Source organism: Podarcis vaucheri (genome assembly GCF_965113315.1).
Source record: "Podarcis vaucheri genome assembly, chromosome: 7".
In the NCBI taxonomy this organism is placed as follows: domain Eukaryota; kingdom Metazoa; phylum Chordata; class Lepidosauria; order Squamata; family Lacertidae; genus Podarcis; species Podarcis vaucheri.
Window position 1 is genome coordinate 34,362,773 of NC_138765.1, and position 26,147 is coordinate 34,388,919.

General features: G+C 44.1%; 1 protein-coding gene across 3 annotated transcripts in view; it reads left to right on the forward strand.

Annotated features, from left to right (window-relative positions):
* The window catches only part of NFYC (nuclear transcription factor Y subunit gamma), a 54,153-nt gene that overhangs the window by 17,342 nt on the left and 10,664 nt on the right, over window positions 1-26,147 (forward strand). For all 3 annotated transcript variants that reach the window (XM_082233218.1, XM_082233217.1, XM_082233219.1), the window contains 4 exons: window positions 12,183-12,295; window positions 17,785-17,856; window positions 18,984-19,097; window positions 20,568-20,663. In XM_082233218.1, coding sequence (XP_082089344.1) covers window positions 12,191-12,295; window positions 17,785-17,856; window positions 18,984-19,097; window positions 20,568-20,663 — 387 coding nt within the window. In that variant the 5' untranslated portion in view covers window positions 12,183-12,190. The remainder of the gene's footprint in view (window positions 1-12,182; window positions 12,296-17,784; window positions 17,857-18,983; window positions 19,098-20,567; window positions 20,664-26,147) is intronic.

Genomic DNA, 26,147 nt, shown 5'->3' on the forward strand with positions numbered 1-26,147 from the left:
AAATGAACACAATATTTTAGCTGCAGTTCATTCATTTTCAGCTTTTTGTATTCTTGTTATAAAAAAGTGTGCCTAGAAATTCTGTTTTGGCACCCATAACCTAGGTTTAAGGTGCCATTTAGCCCCTAGCTTTCATATCTCTGTTTGTAACACTGTAATTGGCTTATGCTTTCACTAAACGTTATTCTATCCTTTAGTCCTTTTAACACAAGCCAATAAAAAATAATTAGAATAATTACTTTTTCCAAAAAAGAAAGAAAGATTGGAACTTTTCAGCATACAATACCATAACAAGCTAAAAAAAAAGAAAGAATATTTTACACCATCTGCAATCATAAAGGATAAGGGATTACAAATAATGTTTAGCCAGCTTTGTAAAAATCAAGAAAATCTACATTTGTTGAGTGTGGTGCTTAAGATATGTTTTGAAAACATAATTCTCCCAGAGGCTGAGAATGAATTGCAGAGAATGGAGGAAGCAGTCTGTACCCTCTACAGTTAGAACTTCGTAGCGCTTCCATTAAATGCAACATGGAACGAAAAATAACAGAAGTTGGACTCACATTGCTGTGCTTGCTGTGGTTCAGTAGCTGGTTCAGAACATTTATGTTTTCAGTTGTTATAATCTGGTCATTGATGTTGACCTGGGCCAACTTCTTGAGTTGGTAAAGACCACCTACGAGATTCTCAGATCACACAATGGCCAAGGGTGGCCAAAGTGTAGATCACAAGACATGTAGCTGACCCTCTCATTGTTGCAGTACAGCCAGTACACAATTATCTGTGAAAATGTGTGGCACCTCGTACTAAATTTGGATGACTTGGGAAAGTGTCTAGGAATAAGCAGCTGTGAGCCTCAGAGGCCAGATTTGGCTCCTGAAGGTATACTGACTCTTTAATTGTCCACTCAGAGGTTTGATGAAAATTCTAGCTCCCATGTTTTCCTGAAATGATACAGTAAATATGTTCTTTTAAGAGGCCACCAAGAAGACATAAGGGAAGCTGCCTTATACTGAGTCAGACCAATATGACATTAGATACCTGACAAGTGACTTGTTCCACTCACCTGTCTAAGGTCCTTATGCAGTGCTTCCGAGTTGTCCATCAACCAGCTGGTTGTCAGGTATTTGCAACAGCTTTGGGTTCAAACCTGTTTTCTGAAGGTGTCAGCTGCATAAGTCAGTTCTGTACAAAAAAAGCTAGATTTTAGCAGCAGTTTCAATACAAACTGTTTTGTGCTATGATGATAACAATAACAACAATAATAATAATTTATTTATACCCCACCCATCTGGCTGGGTTTCCCCATCTACTCTGGATGGCTCCCAATCAAAAATTAAAAACACAATACAGCATTAAACATTAAAACTTCCCAAAACAGGGCCATCTTCAGATGTCTTTTAAAAGTAGGATAGTTGCTTATTTCCTTGACATCTGATGGAACGGCATTCCACAGGGCGGGCGTCACTACTGAGAAGGCCCTCTGTAGCTTCACTTCTTGTAGTGAGGGAACCACCAGAAGGTCTTCGGTGCTCGACCTCAGTGTCCGGGCTGAACGATGGGGGTGGAGATGCTCCTTCAGGTATACAGGGCCGAGGCCATTTAGGGCTTTAAAGGTCAGCACCAACACTTTGAATTGTGCTATTGATGGGGGCAGGAAAGGGTCTTGCTCCACCAAAGGAACAATTGGGAACTCATTAAACCCATAATAGTTCCTTAGTAGCCACATTGGTACCTGCCTCACACCTAATGTCACATGTGATCTATTCCAGGCCAGATTTTGTCCATGACCTGGAGGCATAGCTGTCAACCTTCCCTTTTTTTTTGCAGGAAATTCCCTTATTCCAGCACTGTTTTCCCGCTGCTATCCCGGATTGTTAGATATCCTGTAGACTGTCCCCAGGACAGGTGAGGCTGCTGATCCCTTATTTTCAAAACTGAAAGTTGACAGCTGTGCCTGGAGGTTCCCCACCCCTGGTTTGAACTGACTAGCAGCAGCTTTCCAGGGTCTCAAACAAGGGTCCTTCCCAGCCCTATCAGGAGATGCCAGGGACTGAACATGGGAACTTTTGTATACTGAATGTGTGCTCTCCTACTGAGCTACAGCCGTTCTCCCCAATAGGAAGTTAAATCTTAACTATTTCTAAAATGTGTGTGTGTGTGTTTTGTTTAGTTTTTTTGGAAAATGTATATAAAATACTGCTCAAGATTACTGTTTTTAAACAGTGTCTTAGGGTCCAAGAAACTACCGTATTTTTCGCCCTATGGGACGCACTTTTTCCCCTCCAAAAATGAAGGGGAAATGTGTGTGCGTCCTATGGGGCGAATGCAGGCTTTCGCTGAAGCCTGGAGAGCGAGAGGGGTCAGTGCGCACCGACCCCTCTCGCTCTCCAGGCTTCAGGAAGCTCTGTGCAACCCTCGGGAGACCGGCTCCGAGGGTTGCGCAGAGCTGCCTGCAGTCCCGGGATCAGCGCAGCTCTGCGCTGCCACAGGGAGCCGGGCGCGAAGTCCCGCCCCACTCCGGATGGCCGCGCAGAGCTGCCTGCAGTCCCGGGATGAGCGCAGCTCTGCGTGGCCACTGGGAGCGGGGCGCAAAGTCCCGCCCCGGTCCGGATGGCCGCGCAGAGCTGCCTGCAGTCCCGGGATGAGCGCAGCTCTGCGCGGCCACCGGGAGCGGGGCGCAAAGTCCCGCCCCGGTCTGGATGGCCGCGCAGAGCTGCCTGCAGTCCCGGGATCAGCGCAGCTCTGCGCGGCCACCGGGAGCGGGGCGCAAAGTCCCGCCCCCTCCCGATGGCCGCGCAGAGCTGCCTGCAGTCCTGGGATCAGCGCAGCTCTGCGCGGCCACCGGGAGCGGGGCACGAAGTCCCGCCCAGCTCCGGATGGCCGCGCAGAGCTGCCTGCAGTCCTCGGGATCAGCGCACTTCTCCCCATAGCCAGCCCCACAAGCTCGGGGGACAGCGGGGAGGCAGAGCGCGCCTTCCCGCTGTTCCCCGACCTGGTTCTTCCAGCCCCGCACCTGGGGGGGAAATAAATTTTTTTTTCTTTATTTCCCCCCCAAAAAACTAGGTGCATCCTATGGGGGGGCGCAAAATACGGTAGTCTCTTAACACTGGAAAGATGAATGGGCAGGAGCAGGTGCAGATTAGGGTGGGATCAGTGTGCCTTAAGTATGAGGTCTCCTGTTTTTCAGAATGTTAGCAGCTTAAAAGAGAGCACACCACAGAGTTTACCCTCAAATCACAAAACTTAAAGGACAAACCACACCTCCTGTGTACATGACATGCAGTGTTTCACCCCTGAGTTTCAGTCTTTTCAGACTTACATTTAACAACGTATCTAAATTACAATGTTGAATCAATCTTTTCTAAGGTGGTTCCACATTTGGAAAGTACCTTGCTAACATGGAAAATCTGAATGGTTGTGAGGAAATGTAAAATAATGAGCTGTTTGATAAACTAGACCCAGTAAATGTTTAACTTTGGAAGTACCATTTTTATTTATGTCCTTGAACTGCTCTGTTTAAAGACAACTACAATAGATGGAAATAGCGATGCCAATGAGTTTTGCTTTTCCCTTAATACATTACCTTTTAAAACTAGCAAGTGAAGCATTTTCCAAATGAACTGTGATTGTGGTGGGGCACCAGCAAAAGGTCATTTCTTCTCCTGGTGAGCATTTAGCTTATTGCCTTTCTTCTGGAATTTTGCTGCATGCTGTTTCTGTAGCTACTTGTGATTCCTCCGTCTGCTTGTAAATTGAAAATCCTCCGACCTTGCATGAAAGAAACTGCCAAGGCAACTGTGTTTCACCAGTGTCTCAAGTTTTTGAGTACATGAATTGGATTATGTATGGTGCGGCTTTACTTAACTTCTATTCTTTATTTTGTGGGCACAACTTGTGCTTAGCTACTCTTAATTGTGTGGATTATAAACACTTAACAAAAATAAGTTAGTGAAAGCAAACTTTTCCACAAGTTAACAGCCAGGTTAAGAACCCCAGATTCTTTTTCATATATGTGGAAATGTTAGCACTTAAGTATCTATTTAAGAAGAGATGGTTATAGAACCAACACAATAGAACCAAATCAGTTATGCTTCTAAGAGGCAGTGCCATGTCTGCACCTTGAGAGATTCTATGATCAGAATAAACATGCTGGTTACAAGTTCCTTTTTCAGTACCCGTTCTTGTGTTCCCACTTTCTTGGTCTACTTCATGCATCTGGTGGGAAGTTGGTTGCTGCCTATAAAAGTTTACTCTGGCTTTTTGCTGTTTTGCTCTGACTTATTTTCCAACTTCCTTGTGCAGCCATGAGAACTAAAAACGATCTTAAAAGTTGAAAGAGTCAAGAAGTCAATTACTGTGCTGCCCAGTGCATTTGTAGATGCATGGGATACACACTTCACTGCCAATAGAAAATGTCTCTTGCTAGATGATAAGGACTTGGCCAGACCCAGCCAATGATTCCTGTAGGCATGTGTTTTGTTTCCAAGAGTGGACAGCCATGTGCTTCTGGGAAACTTGCCTGAAGGCAATGGCTCCTCCCTGTTGCTTGCCCCACCCATCACTTGAGGCATATGGAGGTTTTATTTATCTAATGTGACCAGTAACTGTTGATAGATCTATCCCCCATGAATTGCCTAGTCCCTTTTTAAGGCCATCTGGCCATAACCACATATTTTACTGTATGCACAATGGGGGAATGGAACTAGGACTAAGCATGCTTGCCTTAACACATAATGACACAATACTTATTTCTATGTTCTTATGCCATCCTCTGTGTGTACATAAACCTTCTCTCTTGCTTTTTGAGGGTGAGGTGATTCTCTACTATGTGTGTAGACTTTCCAGCCAGTAATTTTGTGGACAAAATTTCAGTTTGTGTAGCTGTAGAGGTGCAAAGAAATAATTTAGGTCCAGCCATGGAACTCCATCCTAAGGGAAGTCAGGCAGTTCTCTCCCCCCCCCCATCCCCACCACCCCTTTCCTGTAATCAGCAAACATGTAAATACTTATTTGGCCAATAGTTTTATGAAGGATAGTACTGCTTTTAACATCTGTCTGGTGTGTAGTTTTGAATTGCTTTTACATAATTTTATTGTGAGCTGCCATAGTCTCCTTTAGGGAAGGAAGAGTGGAATATAAATTTGGAATAAATTCACTTTCTAGATGTCAGCTTCAGCCTAAGAGTTGGGTGGCTTTGTCACAAGCCCTTTTTAGCCTGGGCGCTTTCTAACCTTCGATGCAGAGCTACATATTTATATATCCCTATGCATACACACACAATTGGCCTCTAATGGGAAGATCAGCTTTATTTTGAAAGTTCACTTGCATTGAGTATGTAAAAATAGATCCCTGTGTCATCTTCACATGAGATGTCAGACTTGTATGGGTTCTTTCCACTGCCACTGCAAGTATGTATAGAGTTTACACATTTTGACTCATGTGAAACTACAATGAAACAGTTGGAGCTAGCTGAGACTTCCCAGTAAATACATGGGGTTGATGTGGGATTGGGACACTATGTCTTCCAGACCCAAGTTCCGTTATCCCATTATACAGTGCTATCTCTTTAAAAGAAAAGCAGGTGCATTTATTCTTTCTGCATCTAAATTAATGTTAAAGCAACACACCATATTGTCTCTTGTTGTATTCTGCATTTTTAAATATTGGCAAGCCCGAACTATTTCAATTCAGTTTCCTGCAATTTAAGGGGGGTGAGAGAGAAATCTGATTGACATTGGCAATGGCCCAGTTCACACATCACGGTAAGCCATAGTTAATTGCTTACTGTGAATGAGCATCATGCTAGCATGTACTGCCTGATTGCTCCCACTTTGCTCTTCTCCAATAGCATTTGTGTTGGTTGCCCTTGCATCCAAATTGGAGGTCATGGTTTGGTTCTCCCTGACAAACAGTTATTATTAAATCATGGTTTATTCTTGGCTTCCTGATCATGGTTGTTAGGAATAAACAAATGATGATCCCAGTTTGGACATAACAGCAATCCAGGCTTCATGGCTTGTTACTCCTTCTTGTGCCAAAGGAGCAACAAGCGGAGTGACTGGGCACCATGTACCCTGCTTGCTCACAGGCAGCCATTGACCATGGCTTCCTGTGATGTGTGAACTGGGTTTGAGAAATACTTTTACCAGAGGTAAGGGCTGAAACAACAACATGGTGCCTTCCCAGATGTTCTGAAATTGCACTCCCATAGGCCACAGGCAGTAGTCAGGAGTGATACGGACTAGAGTCCATAGTATCAAATGAGTTCAGGTTGTATGGTTTAGCTCTGTCTGCCATGCATATCGTGCACAATATCTTGTAGGCATAGCGTGCCTACAACAGTGTAGGCTGCTTGTGAAAGTGAGCAGGAATGTGGCCAGGCTTGTAGGAAGCTTGTAGGCCAGGCTTGCACTGAAGGCATTGGGGGAGCCATAGTTGAACAGCTGGGCTACAGTTGAGCAACTGTTGTGCAGCTCTGGATGGAGGAACTCTTGTCCTTTCAGCAAATAGCTTGTTAAAGAACCAAATGTTGTTCTTTTTCCTGGCTTTGCTGCTATAGCATGATATTGTTTAAAAGAAATAAAATTAAGCTTCAGTTTGGGGGAATCATATGTCATGTAGATGGTTATTGATACTGAATAATGTTATCTGATAACAAAAGTACACATTTTGCTTGCTGTTTCTCACTGATTAGGTCAGATGCTAAAAAGAGAAACATTGCTTGTGAATTTTGCAGAGTGGTATAAAGCTTGAAGCAAACATCCTTGGGACTGGTGTATGTGTCATTGTATGCTCAAATTATTCCCCTCCCGCTCTTTTTTCCGTTTATTTGTGTTAGGGATGAGGAGAGAAACCAGTATAAGAAAAGTGAATGTAAAATGAGCCCATATTTTGGAAACTACTATTGCTGAGAATATGCAGCAGTTTTCAGTGTTGTTTTTGTAAGATAAATATAGCATAGCACAGTTCAACATGGAAAATTAATACACGCTTTAAAAGCATCTACGTATATATGCAACATCTGCAGAATGGGAGGTGGGATCTCATTTATATGCAGTTCCAAAGCAATCCAATATTTTTAATATAAGCAAATAAAGTATGTATGTTGCATTCTTGCCACCACCATCTAAATGGTGTTGGAAATCTTTCTGGTAGCCATGTCCCCTCCCAACCTTTACTAAGCATTTCCCCGTGTGTTCTCAAACTTTTGTCATTTGCACTGAGAGCTAGAAACTTTTCTTACTGGTATTGAAAATGAAAAAAAAAGGCTTAAAGAGCATATGTACCTAGCAGTCTTCAAGGTGTTGTTTTTTGAAATTCTGCCCAGAGAAACTGGGGGGTTCCTGAATGAGAAAATCAGTAATGTTGGGAAATTCTCCCTGAAATGTGTGTCGCCTACAGAAGTCAGACACAGTCACAATTCAAGTGGGCTGATGGCGAGGCTGAAGTTCCTCAGCAAAAGATGTGGAAAATGTTCTCTGAAGGTGGAAAATATTTGAAAAACCACTGTAAGCAATTTAGTTTTGTGAGCAGAGGTGCGATATGTTAAAGCGTTCAACCAAATGTAGGATGCAGCAATGGGGGCAGGAATGCTATTTTGCTATCTCTTGCTATTCTGTGATTGTTGAATGAAAGTTAGCACCTTCAAGTTTCTAGTAGACTTTTCATTCTGCAGACAGCTTACTAAACTGGGCTCCATTTCTTCTCCCTGATACTTTTTAAAGGAAGCACTGATGTTTGGGTTTTTAAGCATCCTGTAAAAACAGGAAACTTTTTAAAATAGCATGAAGTAGAATAATGTGGCTGCTTTTGTAGGTATGCCATTGGCTACCTGACTTCCAGTTCTTGCCAGCATGTAGCTGATGCAGGAAGACACAGATTTTTGTCAACCTTCATAATCCCCTCCTACAACAATAAGGGGATAATGATAATGGTTTGTGTTAAGATGGAACGGCGCCTTACACTCAGCATAATGCTGCCTCTGAAAATGGCAGCTCTGTTGAGTTCTCTCTCCCCTTCTTTCACATTTAGGCTTGTTTCCTTGTGTGGTAGTGATTTCTTCATTTCATGTGTTTCCATGCCAGTGGCAACCAGTGTTGCAGGCTAGGGAATAGCACCATATGATGATATACTACACAAAGAAGTGTGGCTAAGCTTCTGCAGAGAGGGTGTGGTGGAGAGAAACTTGAAGTGGGTCTGTCACTTCTGGCACTAGCACCATGTCAAGGAGAGCATGGCATCTTGCTAGAGTTAACAATTCTGGAGGCAATGTATGTGAAGTGCTTTAAGAGCATCAGTAAGGCTGCCCTGCCCTGCTCTAGTCAACCTATTGCTTGACCTAGTAAGAGAGGATTGAAGCACTTTAGTCTCAGGGACACTCTGTGCCAATATGCAACTTAGAAAAACAAGTACACATTTTCAACTATGTTGGAGAATAGCTAGGAATAAAAAGGTTTTATTTATGTCCCCCCATATTTCCTAGACTCATTATGAGAAAAAGAAATCAAACTTCTTCATCTCTTCTCCTGCTCCACAAATTTTGTGCCAGATGCTTTTACTTCAGTCCTAAACTGATTCTGTTCCATTGTTGTTCTGTTATTTTTTTCTGAATGTGAATTCCGCCCCAGATGTATCTTTAAAATAATTTGAACTTTTAATTTTGTGTGAGATGTGCCATAAAAAACACCCAAATTGTGGTATAACTGATAGCAAACATTTTTTCAAGCACAAAGCAGAGGTTAAATAGATTGGGATGCAAAATAGCTACAGAAAGGGGGAAATTGCAGGCTGGTGGGATCATATATTGATTTTGCTTTTTGAGTGACTTATATTGCTGCTTGAAAGGAGAAAGTCCTGCCTGGTTCTAGTGTGCTAACATTGAAAGATCAGTTACATAAGAGATTCCTGCCAGGACAGAGCAGATCTGGGGGGATTAGTTTGTGTGTCCTTAAATCAAGACTTGCCTTCATGTAGGGAAAACATATAGGCACGCCTTTCAATCGCTGATGTTCTTAAACATTTCTAAGCATCTGAAGGCAAACAATGTTAATGGCTAAAAGAGATATAAACCCCCTAGTAAATTTTAATCAGCTTGTGTGTGCTCTTGTCAAGGAACAGTCTCTTAACCCTTTTTCCCCCTTTAGGAGAACACTTCCACATACTAGCTTATTTGCTGAGGACCCCTCTGTTGCTGAGCATTCTGGGGCTGGGACAAGATGTTCTCAGTTCCCCTGAGCCATTATTTCTTGCCATCATCCCACAAAACTGTGTGTGCTGTAAAATACCATGCAGTTTAATTTTACTGGGGGAACTGGTAGTGGTGGGCAAGCTTTCTGGGAAGCTTGGTCATCATTCTTGTTCCAGGTAAGCCCTTGCTTTACATAAAAGGCTAGAAAATAAAATATAAATGTCTGCTAGAAATCTGATGTTAAAATCTGGAATAATCTACTGTGGACAGCACAAGAACATAATAGAACTATGATGCCAACTTAAAGATGGACTAAAGTTAATTTTGGAAGGTGTATTTTGGCTCATTGTCTATATGATTCCTGAAGGTTTCTTCCCCCACCTCATGGACAAGGTGTTTTCACTGGTGTGGAAGTACATGTACAGTATCTTGCATGAGCAGGTTGACTGCTCAGTACAACACAATGCAAGTGCCATGCCCTGCTGCATGTACCACCACTGTGCAGAAGTGTCTTGGATCCTCCAGGGTGGGGCAGAATACACAAAGTGGCCCACTGGGGTCGGAGACAATCCACACCACCATATATGACTGTATTAAGTTATTTCCCATCCTCAGATGCCTAATTAGATTCTGCAGTGAGATGAGATGAGATGAGATGTTGGGTGGTGTGGCCTTGTCATTTGGACCTGTTTGCTCTGCAGGTGCTTTTCTGTTGCAAGCTTGCTCTGGCCTGCTGTGATATAGATTGCATCAGTAAACAATGTGCTCACAGCTAGTGGGGGTTTGCCCTGCTTTTGTTGCCCGGGATCAGGCTGCATATTGCCTTGGTCTTTTCAGCTCCACATGAATTATCTATTTGGTATATATTATGGAAATTGCATACACGTGGCAGCATAACTTATTAGGGTTGTCAACTAATTGCATATTTGAGTGGATTGATTACATTTAAATAAGTATGTTCTAAAGAAGCTGCGAGCAATCTTTTATTTTCTCAAGATATTGCAGATGCTGTGCCATTAGGGAGTATTCATCAAAATCCAGTCTTAGAAAACTTAACCAGTCCTAGCTAACTTCTGATTTTTCCCTTTTCTTTTATACCAGCAGAATTTATTGTTCTTCATGGAGTTGCATCTGCAAACTTAAGTACTAATAATTTTACACAATAGAATTATTTAGCACTGTGGTTGGTATTTTTTTAAGCAATAGGTTGGTGCTTTACATAGCATAAGCCAGGGTCCAGATGCTAGCTGACCCAGGACCACGGCATTCTCAACATTCTTTGGGGAGGGGAGCACTCTTCCATTTCTCCGCCTGAGTAAAAGTCCAAAATAAACCCCACCACACACAATAGATCATAAGTCAGTGGGAATCATACCCACTTATGTTAGAATTGTTCCTGGCCCCCAGCCATTTCCCATTACGCCACTATGCAGAAAGATTGCTTTCTTTAAAAGTCTGAATAAAAACAACCTCTGGTTTTCTTCTCCCCTCTGTGCAAACTTAGGAAGGTATATTTAACACAGTCATTTCAAAAAATCAGCTGTGGAATTATCTTCTGCCCATTCTTAAATTTTCTTACTTACAAACTTAAATTTTCTCTGGCCAATCCAGGCTTTTGTCCCCTGTAAAAAACTAGTATGCGATCTCCTCCTGGAGTTTCTTATCACTTCTCACGGAAAGGCAAGAGAGAGATATCTTCTCCTTTGGGATATTCTCTTCCATCTAAACAGGAGGCAGGGCCAGCTGAAGTTTGGCTTCTCAGGAGGGCTCTTCAGTCTCACTGATAGGCTCCGCCTAGCGACTGTGAGGCTGGGTCTCAATTTGTTCTGAAAAAGTGCTGATTTCTGTATTTTCCCCTTTTAATTGTTGTTTTCTTCTTCCCTTCTGACATAACTGTCGTAGTTGAGGAAGTACTTACCTTATGAGCAGTGCGGTCATGGAGCTTCAACTTCCTACCAGACTGCCATTCCAAAGAATTCTGTGCCTGATAGCAGCCCTTAGGAAGTTAGGAGAAATGTGCCACCTCTTTGCATCCATTTCATTAAAGGTCTTTGAAGGGGTAGTGCTAGGGAACTCTTGTTTCCTAGCTAGAATGTGAATTGTATTCTCATTTTACATTTAGGAATGTCTTCTGTGGCCATCGTGCTATCAAAAGATACTTAAGGCAGTATTTCTCAAGGTCATCAATGCATTGGAAACCTTTTCCTCCCACCCAGACCTAAGCTAAGGTGATCTGAAGTTCATGTATATCATTTATAAACTTTTTCAAAAAGCATCATACAAAGCAGTAAATTTATCATCAAAAATGTTAAATTGACAACAACATTGAGAAAGCATAACAATATACAGCTGTAACAAGTGTCTGCAGGCCAAGAAGTGTTAACTTAAATGCCAAACAATCTAGTTATTTATTTTTCTGGCATATCTGCTCTGACAAAAGACCCACAGGGCTCAGTAGAATTTAATAAATGTGTATGAGTACTGTACTGAGATTGCAGCCGTGGTGAACAAAAATATCTGAATTAAAATAGTGGAATGTAGGCTTTTGGGGAGACTGTTTTACAATGTAGGTGCTCTGGCAGAGAAAGCTCTAATGTAGCCTTCTCCAGCTCTTCAGATACTGCTAACTAAAACTCCCATCAGCTCCAGCCAGAACAACCATTCCTAATATGAAGGAATCAGAAGAATCATGTGGGTTAATAAACTCCCAAAAGTACACTGCTTGGTCACAAATGCAAAACGTAAGATATTTCTGAAAGGTACCGTATATAAGAATAGAATCTGTGGAGAAGTTCTTTGTGTCTTCTCAAGACTCTTAAGAAAATTTTAGTAATGAAGGAGAATTGTGGGAAGCATCCCCAGATTATTGGATAACACTGAAGGCTTTGCATTTGCTCTTCATGTCCCAAAGGCATCTGAGGACCTTTTAAATGTGAACTCTGAGCTCCTCAAGACAGTTCTGCTTCTAACATGTCTCTTAATTTCTTTCTAGCTTCCAAAATGTCCACAGATGGGGGCTTTGGTTCAGGAGGAAACAGTGATGCCCAGCAATGCCTTCAGTCTTTTTGGCCTCGGGTCATGGAGGAGATTCGAAATCTAACAGTGGTAAGTTATTCCATTAAAAAACAACAACCCCAGAACTTTCAGGTGATATTTGCGGCATTATTGAGGAGCAGTTATTGTCCACCAGATTAGTTTCATCTACAAGGGATTGCTGCCTTCTCAAGGGGTGGGGAGGGTGGGGGGGGGGAGATTGAATTTCTGATTTTGTTGGTAACTGTGTCCTTACCTCCAATAAAGTCAGCAATACAAGCAGGGGGTCATAGAACTGTAGAGTTAGAGGAGATCCCGAGGGTCACCTAGTCCAACCCCCGGCAATGCAAGAATGTCAGCTAAGCATCCATGACAGATGGTCATCCAACCTCTGCTTAAAAATGTCTGATGGAGGAGAGGCCACCACCTTTCATGGGAGTCTGTTCCACTGTCAAACAGCTCTTACTTTCAGAAAGTTCTTCCTGATGTTTAGTCAGAACCTCCTTTCCTGTGCCTTGAAGCCATTGGTTTGGGTCCAACCCTCTGGAGCAGGAGAAAACAAGTTTGCTTCATCTTCCATGCAGCATCCCTTTCACAAGAGAGAATTGCTTCCTGTGCTGCCTTTTTGCGAAGCTTTGCAGTACAGAGAAGATTCTACGAGGGACCACATCTGTAGAGTTGAATTCTGTGTAGGGGCAAGTCTATAATATTTGCCTTTCCAGGGGCATGATTTGCTCAGTTCTCTTATTGAACATAACACAAAGAAATGCAGTGTTTTTTGTGTGTCCAGTAACAGAACGTAGCTCCATGCCTACCCATAGAACGGGGTAGGCAAACCTCCTCAGGGGGCCAGTCCACTGTCCCTCAGACCTTGTGGAGGGCTGGACTATAATTCCTATGCACACTGCGAGGGGGGCAAGTAGTCCTCCTCCCCACCCCCACCCCCATCCAGCCCCAGCCACCTTCTTGGTTTGCTGCCTGTCTCATTCGCCAAAGGGCTGATGACGGTGGCAACAAAAAGGCTTCCTCCCTGCCTAGAGAAAGAAGGTGCTGCGCTTACCTTCCCAGGGGCTGCCGCCACTGCCGCTTCTCGTGAAGTGGGTAGGCAGAGCTAGCTTGTCCACTCCGCCCTCTGGCCCACAGGAGCACCAGGGCAGCGGTGGGGAGAGGAAGAGGCCGAGCAGCAGCGACTGCCAGTGAAATGCTGCTGAGGTAAACCAGGCGCAGTGTTCGATTGGCTGAGCCATCGCCACCCGGCCTCTTCCTCCCATCGCCATCACCGGGAGTCGCAGGTTCTGGCTTTGCAGCACGGGCCAGATTTAGGATCCAGGTGGGCCTGATCCTGCCCGGGGACTGTAGCTTGCCGACCCCTGCCATAGAACTACAAGAGACACATATGTTCAGGTCAGAAAATGTATTGTTTGCCTTTGTGGGTGGGTAGGGTTGTGCAGCTGAGGTGGATGGCAGGTATCTGGTCTTCTGTACAGTTTTCCGTCATTCATGCTACCTGCAGTCCCACAGAAGTGATTGTGCCTGTTGTAGATGCCTCACTTAGGTGGAGTTGTCATCTGATCGCCACCCAGACTAAGCATGGACATTCATATCTTTAGCTAGCGCATATGATTTTCTTACATTTTATTGATTTCTGTTCTTAATTTATTGAGCACCTTCCCATAAAAAAAAAAGCTCAAGGTGGCAAATTTGAAATGAGGAAAATACATAGAACTAAATGTTAGTCATTTTTAGCTACAATAAATACTAAATGTGGCAACACACAGGCTTAAACGCCGGAATAAATCAGCCTGTTAAAATCAGACGGTAAAAGCATTTACAAATAATAAGGTATTTGCTTTCTGGAGGACTTCAAGTAATGAAGCAGTCTCTCTTGGGAGGCTGCTTCACAATATGTGTGGGATCACTGAAAATAAATGGGGCCCATGCCCTCACAAATCACATCTCTCTAATAGAAGGTCAGTGGTGTGATGCATGTTCAGAGGAATCTTGGAAAAGAGGAGTAGACAAATTTGCAGAGGTTAGGTTTTTTAGTGACTGTTAATCATGATGGTCAAATGAAATTGCCAAGGTGAGAGGCAGTGAGCCTCTGAATACCAGTTAGGAGGGCACAATCTGAAGGGCTTTTCTGGAGTATCTACATGCTGCAGTGGATAGACCAAACAGGACTCTTGCATTAAGAAAGGTTTTCATATGGCTCATTGGCCAGAGGTCCAGTGCCTTTTATAAATTTGTGAAGGAACTAAACTCACAACATAGTTGATTCACAGATGAATAAGACGCCTTTAGAGACCTGCATCGCCACCATGTTAGAAAAATTGGATATAATTTTCAATTTTTTGAATATTTTAAATTAAGACACATCATAAATAGTAAGTTGCAGAAACATACACATCTCTGAGAAAAATCTAAATTTGAATGGTTAGTTACCATGCCTCCTTCTACAAATCTGATAAGTAAAAACTATACTTTGATTCCCAGTCAGGAGTACAATATCTTTTAGACCTTTCTCCCACTTCTTTTTAAATCAACAAATTTATGAAGAGGTTTGGACCTGTTTGTTGAAGAATTTACCTTAGAGATTAATCAGTATTAGAGTCTTGATATAATTGTAAATAAACCCTAGAGCCCACCTTGGAACCAGCAGGCTAAAGATAAATTTCCCATTTGGATCTGATGCTTAGAGCTGCATTTTTGGAGGCCAGTGGAAAGATATTGATGCATAAAAATCAGAATTAATTATGTTCCTTTAGTAAACATAGCTCTGACATGAAGGAGCTGCAAGACTGAGATTTCAGCTCAGTGGTAAAAAGTCTTCTGCAGCTTTCCAAAAAGGGGCAGTTTTTTGGTGCGGGTTTTTTTGGTTTTTTTAGTACTCTGGACATGTGAGTCAATTTATTACACTGTGAATGAACAAAACAGTGAATGTCAAGCTATAACCCTTCTGCCTGAGTGGAAATTTTAATAGGGACTGTGGAAGAAAGATAATTACAAAAAAGCCCTCTACAGCTATACTCTGTTTATAATCATTGCTGAAATTACGTCTTGTACAGCCAGTCCACTAAATGTTCCTCTATGCAAATAGAGGTCTTGATTTGCCTGTACTATGCAATTGGCAGGTGTACAAAATGTTCAGATTCTGCTGCTGTTTGATGTGACCTCAGTGTCTGTTGTTGGGCTATATGTATCCAATGAAATCAATGGGCCCAAGTCCCACTTCAGTCATATGCCTGGTCTGGGTGTGAGACAGAGGCATTGCTTTGTATTTCATGCTATTCCTGCTCAGAGTAGACCCATTTAAATAAGTGAAAATGACAGTGTTCAGTCCTTTAATTTCAGTGTGACTACTGAGTCAAATTGAGTTGGATACAACTCTTACTGCTGGTATCCCTCTTGGTTGTTCTGAGAGATCAGTAGAAGAAAAACTTTCTTTCTCCCATATTTTTCTAGCTTAAGGAGACTACTTACACATTGACTTGGCTGTAGGAAAAAACCATTCACATTAGCCTGCAAGTTGTGGAGGCTTCTGAGACATCCTTAACTTCACATGGCATGTTGACCCTCACATCAGCTGAGCATTCTATCCTGGAACACACCTTGTATTGCAGGAAGCAGCTGTTTTCAGAGAAACGTGTCTACTCTTTTAACTGAAGAATGGTTGTTGATGTTCCAAGGAATCCTGGTGTTTCTTGAAATACATTTGGGCAACCACTGTCCTAAACCTCTTGGCTGTATTTGACATGGTGTTAATTCCATTATTTGTAGGAGACAGTGGAGATTATGGTAACACAAAGTTTTTGCAGTGCACTTTTCCAAGTGTTTCCCATATTATTTTGGTCATCCTTTAACAACCTGCTGAAGTAGGCCAACATAATCCTCATGCAGCTAGCATACTACTGTGCTAATTTCTCTCAGAATGCAGCCTGTTGTACATCACGGCTACCAGTATGCTGAGTTCCTCCAAGTTTCACATTGTCACCTCTGTAATTTCAACATCTGCAAGACGCTGCTGAGCAAGATCTTCCTGAGCTTTGGTATGCAGTGTCACCTTTATGCTGATGGTGCCAGTGTGTATGATCTAAGCATCTGGGAGCTTCCTTCTCTCTGGAACCAGTGTTTGCTTTGTTTGTGCACACAAGGGTTGACAGTTGAATCCAAGACCAGTGCAGATAAATGTCCATCCAGGTCAAGAGGTCTCCTGCCACTCAGTTCTTTTCACAGACTGCCTACTTGATGGCTGTTCCTCTCAAATGATCTTGAAGTTTCCATGGGTGTGAAAAGCCATCACTTGTGAAAGGTGCAGAATCATGGGTGTCTATACTACATACAGTAGCAGCTGTACTGACCTTTTAGATTCTAGGCCCACTTCAGAGGACAGGTGCTGGATCTTTAAAGATCATATTGCACCCTGGACCCTGCATAACTGGAAGTAATAATAATAATAATAATAATAATAATAATAATAATAATAATAATAATTTATTATTTATACCCCGCCCATCTGGCTGGGCCTCCCCAGCCACTCTGGGCGGCTTCCATAAAAACCAAAAATACAGTAAAATATCACACGTTAAAAACTTCCCTGAACAGGGCTGCCTTAAGATGTCTTCTGAATGTCAGGTAGTTGTTTATCGCTTTGACATCTGCTGGAAGGGCGTTCCACAGGGCGGGCGCCATTACCGAGAAGGCCCTCTGCCTGGTTCCCTGTAGCTTTGCATCCCGCAATGAGGGAACCGCCAGAAGGCCCTCGGCGCTGGACCTCAGCGTCCGGGCAGAATGATGGGGGTGGAGACGCTCCTTCAGGTATACTGCCCCCTATATTAATCCCAATGGTTGTTAAGATCTACTGGTGAGGTTCTGCTTAGAAACATCTCTTCATAAGCAGTCACAACAGCTGGAAGATAAATCAGAATCTCTTTTGTGCTTTTTTAGTGACCCTGAAGCTATAGAAATTTTTCCTTGAACTTTAGAAATGCCTATCCACTCTGACCTTGGGGGTGGGGAGATAACAGAACATAATTTATTAAGCAGGATTCATTTTTAGGATAACTAAGCGTTGACTTCACTGCTGCTAAGTCAGTTTTGTTTTTGCTTTTTTGAATTGGATAATTGTCAGGTTCCTTTCCTGACAATCCCTGTGGAGATTTTGATTTTCAGAAGCCAAACTCTTTTCAGATCTGTGGGTCACTTGCATAACCATAGCAATGGCGCTCTAATGATGGGGAGCAGGAGCAGCTTCAAATGTTAAGTGACCACATTTGTCATCCCTCAGAGCAGCCTTTTCAACCTGGTGCCCTCCAGACGTTTTAGACTGCAACTCCCATCAGCCCCAGCCAGTACAGTAGTAGCCCAAAACATCTGGAGGGCACCAGGTCGAAAAAGGCTGCCTAAAGGAAAAATAGACAATCTCCTGTACAATATGTTTGTAAGCCAGCTTGTGTTAGCTATTTTTTTTTTTTTTTAGTAGATGCCTTTGAATGTCCTTTTCTATACTGAATTGTGTGTACCAGAGTGATACAAAGTCTTGTCTTTTCTGTTGATCTCTGCAGAAAGATTTCAGAGTTCAGGAACTTCCATTGGCACGCATAAAGAAGATCATGAAACTAGATGAAGATGTAAAGGTAAAATTCCTGTCAAAAATGTTGACTTTTGACTTTTGAGCATATTTAATACTAAAAAACACATCCCTGCTGGATACCTCTTCCCAAATTGGTAACAAAGCCAACTCCAGGCACTATTGGATATTCTGGATTAACCCGACCCAATATCTTCTGGTACCATTTATTATGGTTATCTTGTTGGATTGGTTCTGTTTTTGGGAGGCGCAGTGATTTTGGTGGGTCCACTCGTATCTGCAGGATTAATTTCAGAACATAGCACTGAGGGATTCCTGCTTGACCCCATGGCATTTGAGCTTGTCCTCCTTGTCCTTGCTTTTTCGCATCTATATGAAACTGGTGATTGAGGTCATCTGGGGATTTGCAGTGTCATCAGTGTGCAGATAATACGCAGCTCTCTTTCTCCTGGTCTTTTGGATCAGGAGAGGCTATGGAAGTTCTGAACCCCTGTCTGTAGACTCAATATTAGCTAAATGAGGTTCAATAAACAGAAGATGAAATGCCTCTTCTGGCATTGTGCATGTAGTTGTGTTTGTGTCTTAAATGGTATTTTTTTTTACTTCAGAACGTTTTATTTATAAGCAATTTTAACTGAGTAAACTCATGATTGGCTAATACTTCTTTGACTGACAGTTTTATTTTTACTGTATCTGGAAGTGGTGAGGGTTGCACTGAGACTGACAGTGTGAAAGGAGACATTTCCTGTGTGAGAGAGGAAGTTTGTCTGTTCTGCAGATGACTTGGGGAATTGTCATAGCCGCTCTTAAACTACAAGGGTGACCAACACAAGTACACCCCCCCCCGCACTAGATTAAAGAACACAGAGACCTAACTACCCCTTCTTCTGTAGATATATTATCACTTGCTGTGACATTGCTGGCCTTGAGACCTTGCATCAACTTGGGTTGAAGAGGCCATGAGGTGCTTTTACATGTAACTCACATGCGCCACTTCGAGTAGAGCATGATACAAATGTGATAATACAAAAATGATTTGACATCTCTTTCCTGTACATTAGGAAGTCCTCTTTCTGGAGTCTGAGTAGCAAAACTTAAGGGTGTGTGGGGACAGACTTTAGCATCTAGTTATGTTTTTCTATAATCAGAGTAAATGCACCCTTTCCTTATTAGATGATCAGTGCAGAGGCGCCTGTTCTGTTTGCCAAGGCTGCTCAGATATTCATCACAGAACTGACACTACGGGCCTGGATACACACAGAGGACAACAAGCGCAGGACCTTGCAGGTAGTGGAATACTTATTTCTCAGCTACCTTAAAAGTGCCATGGCATATCTTTCTGCTCTCTTAATATTTCTTCAGTGGGGGCTGGGGCAGGGGAGTGGAATGGAGAGTAGACTGGAACTATTTGACTTGGGCATGCAAAACCAAATTGCAGCTCCTTTGCTGCAGAGTGGTGTCAGGAGGAGGAGGAGGCAGTTTTCAATGGAGAAGCACCATTTAGGAACTTAACCCATCTCCCATTTCCAGACTTTGTTTCCTTTGAAGATATATGTCAGAACCCCATGGTGCTAATGGGTGGGGACAGAGTTGCAAGGAGAAAGTGGCCCTGAGGTGTCTGCATATGTGAGGTGGCTAGTAATTTGAAGTTCTGACTTCTGTGTTCAGTACATGTGTGTCCTGAGAACTTCTGTCAAACCTCCATGTCACCTTTCACCTCCAAATGTTTCAGATTACTACAGCAGCAGGGCTGGCTGGGACTGATGGGAGTTGTAGTCCAAAACATTTGGAGGGCACCAGGTTGGCGAAGGCTGCTCTGTTCAACCTCACCAGTGTCATTGCCTTTAGAAGTGCAGCTCAGACTTTTGTTGATGGCTGCCACACTGGTTTGATACCTGGAAACAATTTGAAGGCAAAAAGAATCCCTAACTTCTGGGAGGGGGGAAGTCCCCCTTCTGAAGTGCTCATCTGCTTCTGCTTTCAGTTAATAATGTAATAACTGGTTGGCTGCACTAGTGGTTCGCCTTTCTAGAGGTTCCTGAGCAAAATGCATGGGGCTGAATTCTAGTAGTAATCCAATATAATAATCATGGATTTCATGCAAGCTGCACTAAGGACCAAAATAGACATGATGCTGAAAGTTCCATGATCAGATCTCAGGATCCAGAATTCTCCACCCAATTTGAGGGTCAGTTATGGGCAAGTGGACCACCCATGACTCATTATAAAGTAGTTGGCTGGTAGTACTAAATGATGTTGCTCCTTTGTGTGGAGCATACAAGACTTGTGACCTTAACCAGCTGCTGTAGAGTAGCCTTAGGTAGTTTTGAATCACATCCACATAATATTAAATAAGCAGTGCATGTGTTGAGTAAACTAGCAAAATTCAAGATATCTCTTATTGATTGACTTTCCACAAGGCTGTGAAGTTTGAGAATAACCTTTCCTTCCAGTTCTTCTGATAGCTTCCCACTGCTAAGGATTCGCTTCTTCATTGCCAAGCATCTCTAACGCAGCCTTTCTCAACCTTGGATCCCCAGATGTTGTTGAAGTACAACTCTCATCTTCCCTGACCACTGGTCCTGCTTGTTAGGGGTGATGGGAGTTGTAGTCCAACATCATCTTGGGACCCAAGATTGAGAAAAGGCTACTTTAACATCTATGAGATGCTGTTGCTTGTTAATCTGAGCCTGGTCAATTCCAGCAGTGTGCAGGTGGGCAAGGCTTAATGTAACCACCACCTTCTCCTTGTTACAGAGAAACGACATTGCCATGGCCATCACTAAGTTTGATCAGTTTGACTTTCTCATTGACATTGTTCCGAGGGATGAACTTAAACCTCCCAAGCGCCAGGTGAGCGTGAAACAGTGTGTGCCCTGTTTGTGTTTGTGGTCTCTAAAGATTTGGGCAGAGCGGGGGTGGGGGGAGGGTTTGCCAGTATTTTTACCTGTGCTGATTCCTTCCCCCATGATACAACAGACAAAAGCGCTTGCCTAGGATTAAGATTTGACTAGTCTGGAAGCACTGCATTGATTCTAAACTAGCTGTATTTGCCCCCCAAAACATCAGGGCACATATCCAAATCTCTTGTGATGTTGATGAGATGATGGTGATTTTATTTCATTTATGTATTGCTTCCTACGCGACACCTGAAGTGATTTACAATATAACCTATAGAAAACAATTACAGATATAAAAACAATTGATACAATTGCATAAAGAAAATCAATTTTAAACAACAAGAGCATGGTCTGGGGATCCAAATGGTGCAGTGGAAGCAACTTCCAGTAGAGCCATTGCTGCCCTCTCTCCTGAGTGACCAAGCTCCAAGGTCAGAGGCTATGGAAGACCAGGCACAAAATACTGGGTACACCTGAAACATTGCCCTTGGAACATGCCTTTGGGGCAGGCAGATACCTGGAGGTGATGCACAAAGGGTTGGGGGAAGAAATAGGGATAGTGACTTGAATGAATGGGTAAGACGCAAGATCCAGACAGTGGATGTCATACAGAACCGGATTTTAGACTGTTATATATGAATAAAGTTCAGCTGACCTGGATGGCCGCCAGAGTTCACATCTTCTCCATTAGTGGGGGTGGGAAAGAGCTATTCACTCAGCTTCAACACTCCACTTTTTGCATATATATTTAAACTGCGTATAGTTAGACTGCCAGCCTATATTAAATGAGGCTTATTCTCAAAACCCTTACCTTTTCTGTCTTGTTGGAGTGACAAATGGTATTGCTGGCGCCTTTTGAGAAGAATAATTGAATGTTTTAGAAATTGTGAAAAGCAGCATGAGTGTTGATTTGAAGTGCTGAGCACACACACACACATGTACCCTTCCACAGATGCACAATTGGGCACTTGATTAGCTGCACAGCAGGCTCCCATTACATAAGCAATAACCTGTGCACAATGCCCTCGGTTTATGCCAGGTGCTTAGAGATTGGATACATACAGGTTTATGACACTCTCCTCACAGCCATCTGGAACTTTCATTAAGGTGCTGACATATGACTGGTCAAAACACCTTGTAAGTGTGCTGGTCAAATAGTTCAAACATGGACTTCCTAGGGCAACAGTCAGAGATAATTATGCAAATTTAGAAGAACCACCGTCTTCCAGAAGACTCCAGTTCCTCCAAGAAGCCGTACAGAGCACCAGCCAGGCCACATTGAGGGCCCATGTCCTCCCTGCCACAAGGATTGAGCCACCCCAGGAACGTCACATCCCGAATCTTTCTCGGCAGTTGTTGCTCCTGTAAACATCCTTGACTGGAAGCTGTATGGTGCTTGAAGGGGCTTTCAGTCGGATGTTTACAGCGGCAGGCTGCTGCAGTTCTCCTGAAACATAACGGGTTTGTATTGAAGAGTCACTGTGAGGCGACATTTGGGGTTGGAGGCAACTGCGGTGTTAGAGCAGGTTAAGGATCAACACGTAGGTCACAGCTTTACATTAAACCACCCTTAGAGCAGTGTTTCCCAACCTTTTTTGGGCAAAGGCACACTTGTTTCATGAAAAAAATCTCGAGGCACACCACCATTACAGCCCCGTGACGTCAGCGCGCAGCATCACGCCGGGAGGGACACACGAAAGTGTAAGTTTCAATTTTTCCCCCTCCCCCTTGCCTTCCTTCTGTGCCAACCGCCAAAAAGCCAAGAAAAAAGACAAGACTTTAGGGCAGCAGGTCGACACGGAAGAAGCTCCTACCTAAGGACAGGTGCGACGGCCGTGTCCTCTTCTGCCACACTTGGCAGCCCTGCCTCACGGTCGTGACTCCCACCCTGATTTCTCCCCGCAGGTCGAGCGGCACAGGCAGCCCAATGTGTCCAGCCCAGACACAAGCCCCGCTTCCCCACTCTAGATCCTGAATGCGACCAAGTGCTCTGGACTCCCGAGCAGGGTGGGAAAGAGGACTCGCATCTGGTAGCCTCCGGGCTCCTCGCCTGCTCGAGGGATGGCATTGCAGGCAAGCTGCCGGCCGTCGCCATCGCCGCCCCCTCATGCGAGTGGACCTGCCCGGAGTGGTGGGCCGGGGGAGGCTTGCTCTCTGTGGGGATGTGGCCCGCACGCGCGGCCCCGCTTCCTCCTGCTCAGGGCTGAGCTCCTTACCCGCGATCTCGGTCTCGTGCACGCGGATCCCACTTATTCCGAAGCTCGCGCCACTAGCCGGGGCTCTCACACCGTGCCAGGGCGAGGCGGCGCGGCCCACTGACGTCATCGCGGCTCGCCGCCACCCTCGACTTCCCTGTTCCCTCCCCTCCCTCGGGTCGCTGTGGTTACCGAGGACTGCAAGCTGTGGTTACCGAGGACTGCAGGGACTGCAAACTTCGCGCATGCGCAGGCCCAGTAGCGAGCGGCGATGGGGCTAGCCGGAGAAGAGAGGGCGAGCCCCCTCCGCTCCGGCCCTAAATAGGGCAAGCCACGCCCCCTCCAGCCAGCCGATTGGCTGGCCAGGAGGCGTGGCCGGATGGGATTCCCCTGCTCTCGCAGGGGCTGAGACCAGCCCCCGCTCACGTGGGGAAGGGCGTGATGCCCGCAACCCCACCTCCTGGGGCAGGCCCGGAAGTGGCTATGCACGAAAACTTCGTGCATGCGCAGGCCCAGTAGCGAGCGGCGATGGGATGTGGGAGGGAGCTCGCTCGCCGCCCCGCGTGTGCTCGCCGCCGCCACCCCGCCTCTCGCCGCCCGCCTCGCCCGCCTCCCTCCCACGGAACACAAGGCAATGTTCCACGGCACACTAGTGTGCCGCGGAACACCGGTTGGGAAACACTGCCTTAGAGAATATATATATATAACGCCTACCATCTTTCTTTACTCATAAATAGACTTGCATTTCTGTACAGATGTTGCTATATAATTTTATTTAATTGAATACTAAGAGCATTTTGTATTTTTGTATCCCACTGTTTTTGTATCCCACTGTTCCTGAAAAATGCTGAAGGCGGTGCCTTATTGTGCCTGTCTTATAGCAGAGACAATGTCTTTGGAAGACCTTCAGAGAGAAGTTTGCAGTAATGTAGCCATCACTGTACATGGGACATTTGCAGTTTCATGAGCAAAAAAGACAGGTCCCTGGCTCCACAGAAAATTATAAACTAAATTTTGACAGTTCAGGAGGCAACAGGAGTGGGAGGAAAGGAAAGGCTGAAGCAAATGAAGCTACGCATAATTAGGCTGGGTTACATGAACCAGAGACCTTTAAGTATTCTTAGTAGCAATGTTGTCATCAACCCTTTATTCAGGAGTGGGGAATTGGTTGCTGGGCTGCAACTCCCATCATCCTTGACCACTGGCTGTGTTACCTGGGACTGATGGGAGTTGGAGTCCAAACATCTGGAGAACATCAAGCTGATGGTCTTCTGCAAGCTTATTTACTGTGTGGGAATGTTAATGTGCAGTTCAAGTGGAGTTAATAGATGGCAGTTGCTAATTTCCCCATGCAGGAATGCAAGAAATCACAATTTAGCTTTTTCCTTCAGGGATGCAAAATGCTGTTCCTTTCTGTTAAACACCTTGGATCCAGGGAGATTCTGGGGACAGCTGCTTCCAAATCAAATCAAATACCTCACAATATAAAATACATCACAATATAAAACATTTCAAATCACTGGGATAATTAAAAGGACAAGGGTGAAGCTGTCAAGGGTTATAGGGTCACACTGTGGTCGTGTGCACTTAAATGTTCTGCTACACCCAGTCTATTTCCCAAGGGGGTGGTTCATTGGGAACCCTTTCGGGTAAAATTGTGGCTAAAAAGGAAGCTACTAGAGCAGTGGTATCTTTGTTCTGATCTGACTCATTTGATTTCTTCTCGGAGTTGTGGGCTGGAAATCCAACATTTTACTCAGCATCAGTTGGCGAGGTCTGCTATGTAAAGGAAATCTAAGAGAATGTGGTCCATTGACTCTGGTACTTCTTGGTTGCAGGCACACAAATGGGCTTGATATGGAGTGTGTGAGAATCTGCCTTTAGTCACTGCAGAAGAGAAAGCTTCCTATTTGGGCAAGGCTGTCACTGGGGAGCTCCAAGATTATCTAAGAGCTTTTACTGGGAAGCTTAAGATAGCCTTGATTCCTCAGCTCTGAGGAAGCTGACTCTCCAGGATTGCTGTAAGGACGGTCTGCTGTCTTTGAAATTCAATCTCTCATCAATACAGCAGCCTCTGTTTCTGTCATCTGACAACCACAGGGAGTGCCTGTTTCTAAATTCCATTCCTGCTAGTACAGCATGTATATGCCTGGAATTTTGAAAGCTGCTATAGAATAAACATACAGTAATACTGGAACTATCACCTGCTTTCTGTGATTTTAAAATCCCCCCTCCCCCGCACTTCAGAATATGATGGATATTATCTCCAGCACAATTGATAACTCCAGCAGGGGCACCATTTCCAGATGTTCTCATTAGGCTGTTTTGGTAATTCTTTTTCCAACCACAAGGTACCCTACTGATACCTCCCCTCTTGCATTGTGACTGCGTCCTTTTGGGTACGTAAGAATTGGCACTCACTTCTGAACCCCGGAACTTGTGGTCCACAGCACATACCAAATTCAATTCCAATATTTCAGTGTGCCGAGGAAAATGTGCATATTGGAAACACAACTGGAAATGCCAGACAGGTAGTCTGGACCAAAGGCCTCGCTTCCACTCAGCCAGCTGCCAGATTGCAGGGCAGCCCTTGGTTTTCTATCCATAAAGAAAGCAGGTGTGGTGGGAGGGTGAGCTTGCTTAGTTGCAGAGAGATTCCGAGGAAGCTGCTGAGCATCAGAGCAAACGCTAGCTTAATCAGCAGCCCCGGTTCTAGCTGGTTGGGCTGCAACACTCTGAAGATTTTTCTACTTTCTGTCTTTCCCAGGTGAATCCCAAAGCAGACTTTGTTTCAGCTGAGCCTTCACTGCAAACATAGAGTAAGTTAGGTGCCTCAGGAGGCCAAGTGTGGGGAAAGCTGCAGCTCTTTCTCCCCATTGCGATCCAAGGATTGCAACACTTTAGATTCCATGGAGATTTTGTCTAGAATGAAGTCACCCTCAGCATCTTAATAGCTTGCATTCCTAGTTAATATTTTGTAGTGTTCCAGGCAGAAATGGCTTTACATCTACCCCAGTTTGACTTGGGCCACATCCTGCTGGGAGATGCTTGTTTTCAGCCTGTCTACTAGGCACTTAACCACCTCGTGTTTGTCATTGGTTTGAAAGCAAACCAGGACCACCTAGAAGTAAGATAGTGGTTTATACGTATTTGGCGGGTTCTCTTGGTACATAAGTTTGCAAATTAAAAGATTTTTTGTTTTGTTTTATAAAAAACACAACCAAAACAGCCTCACAATAACT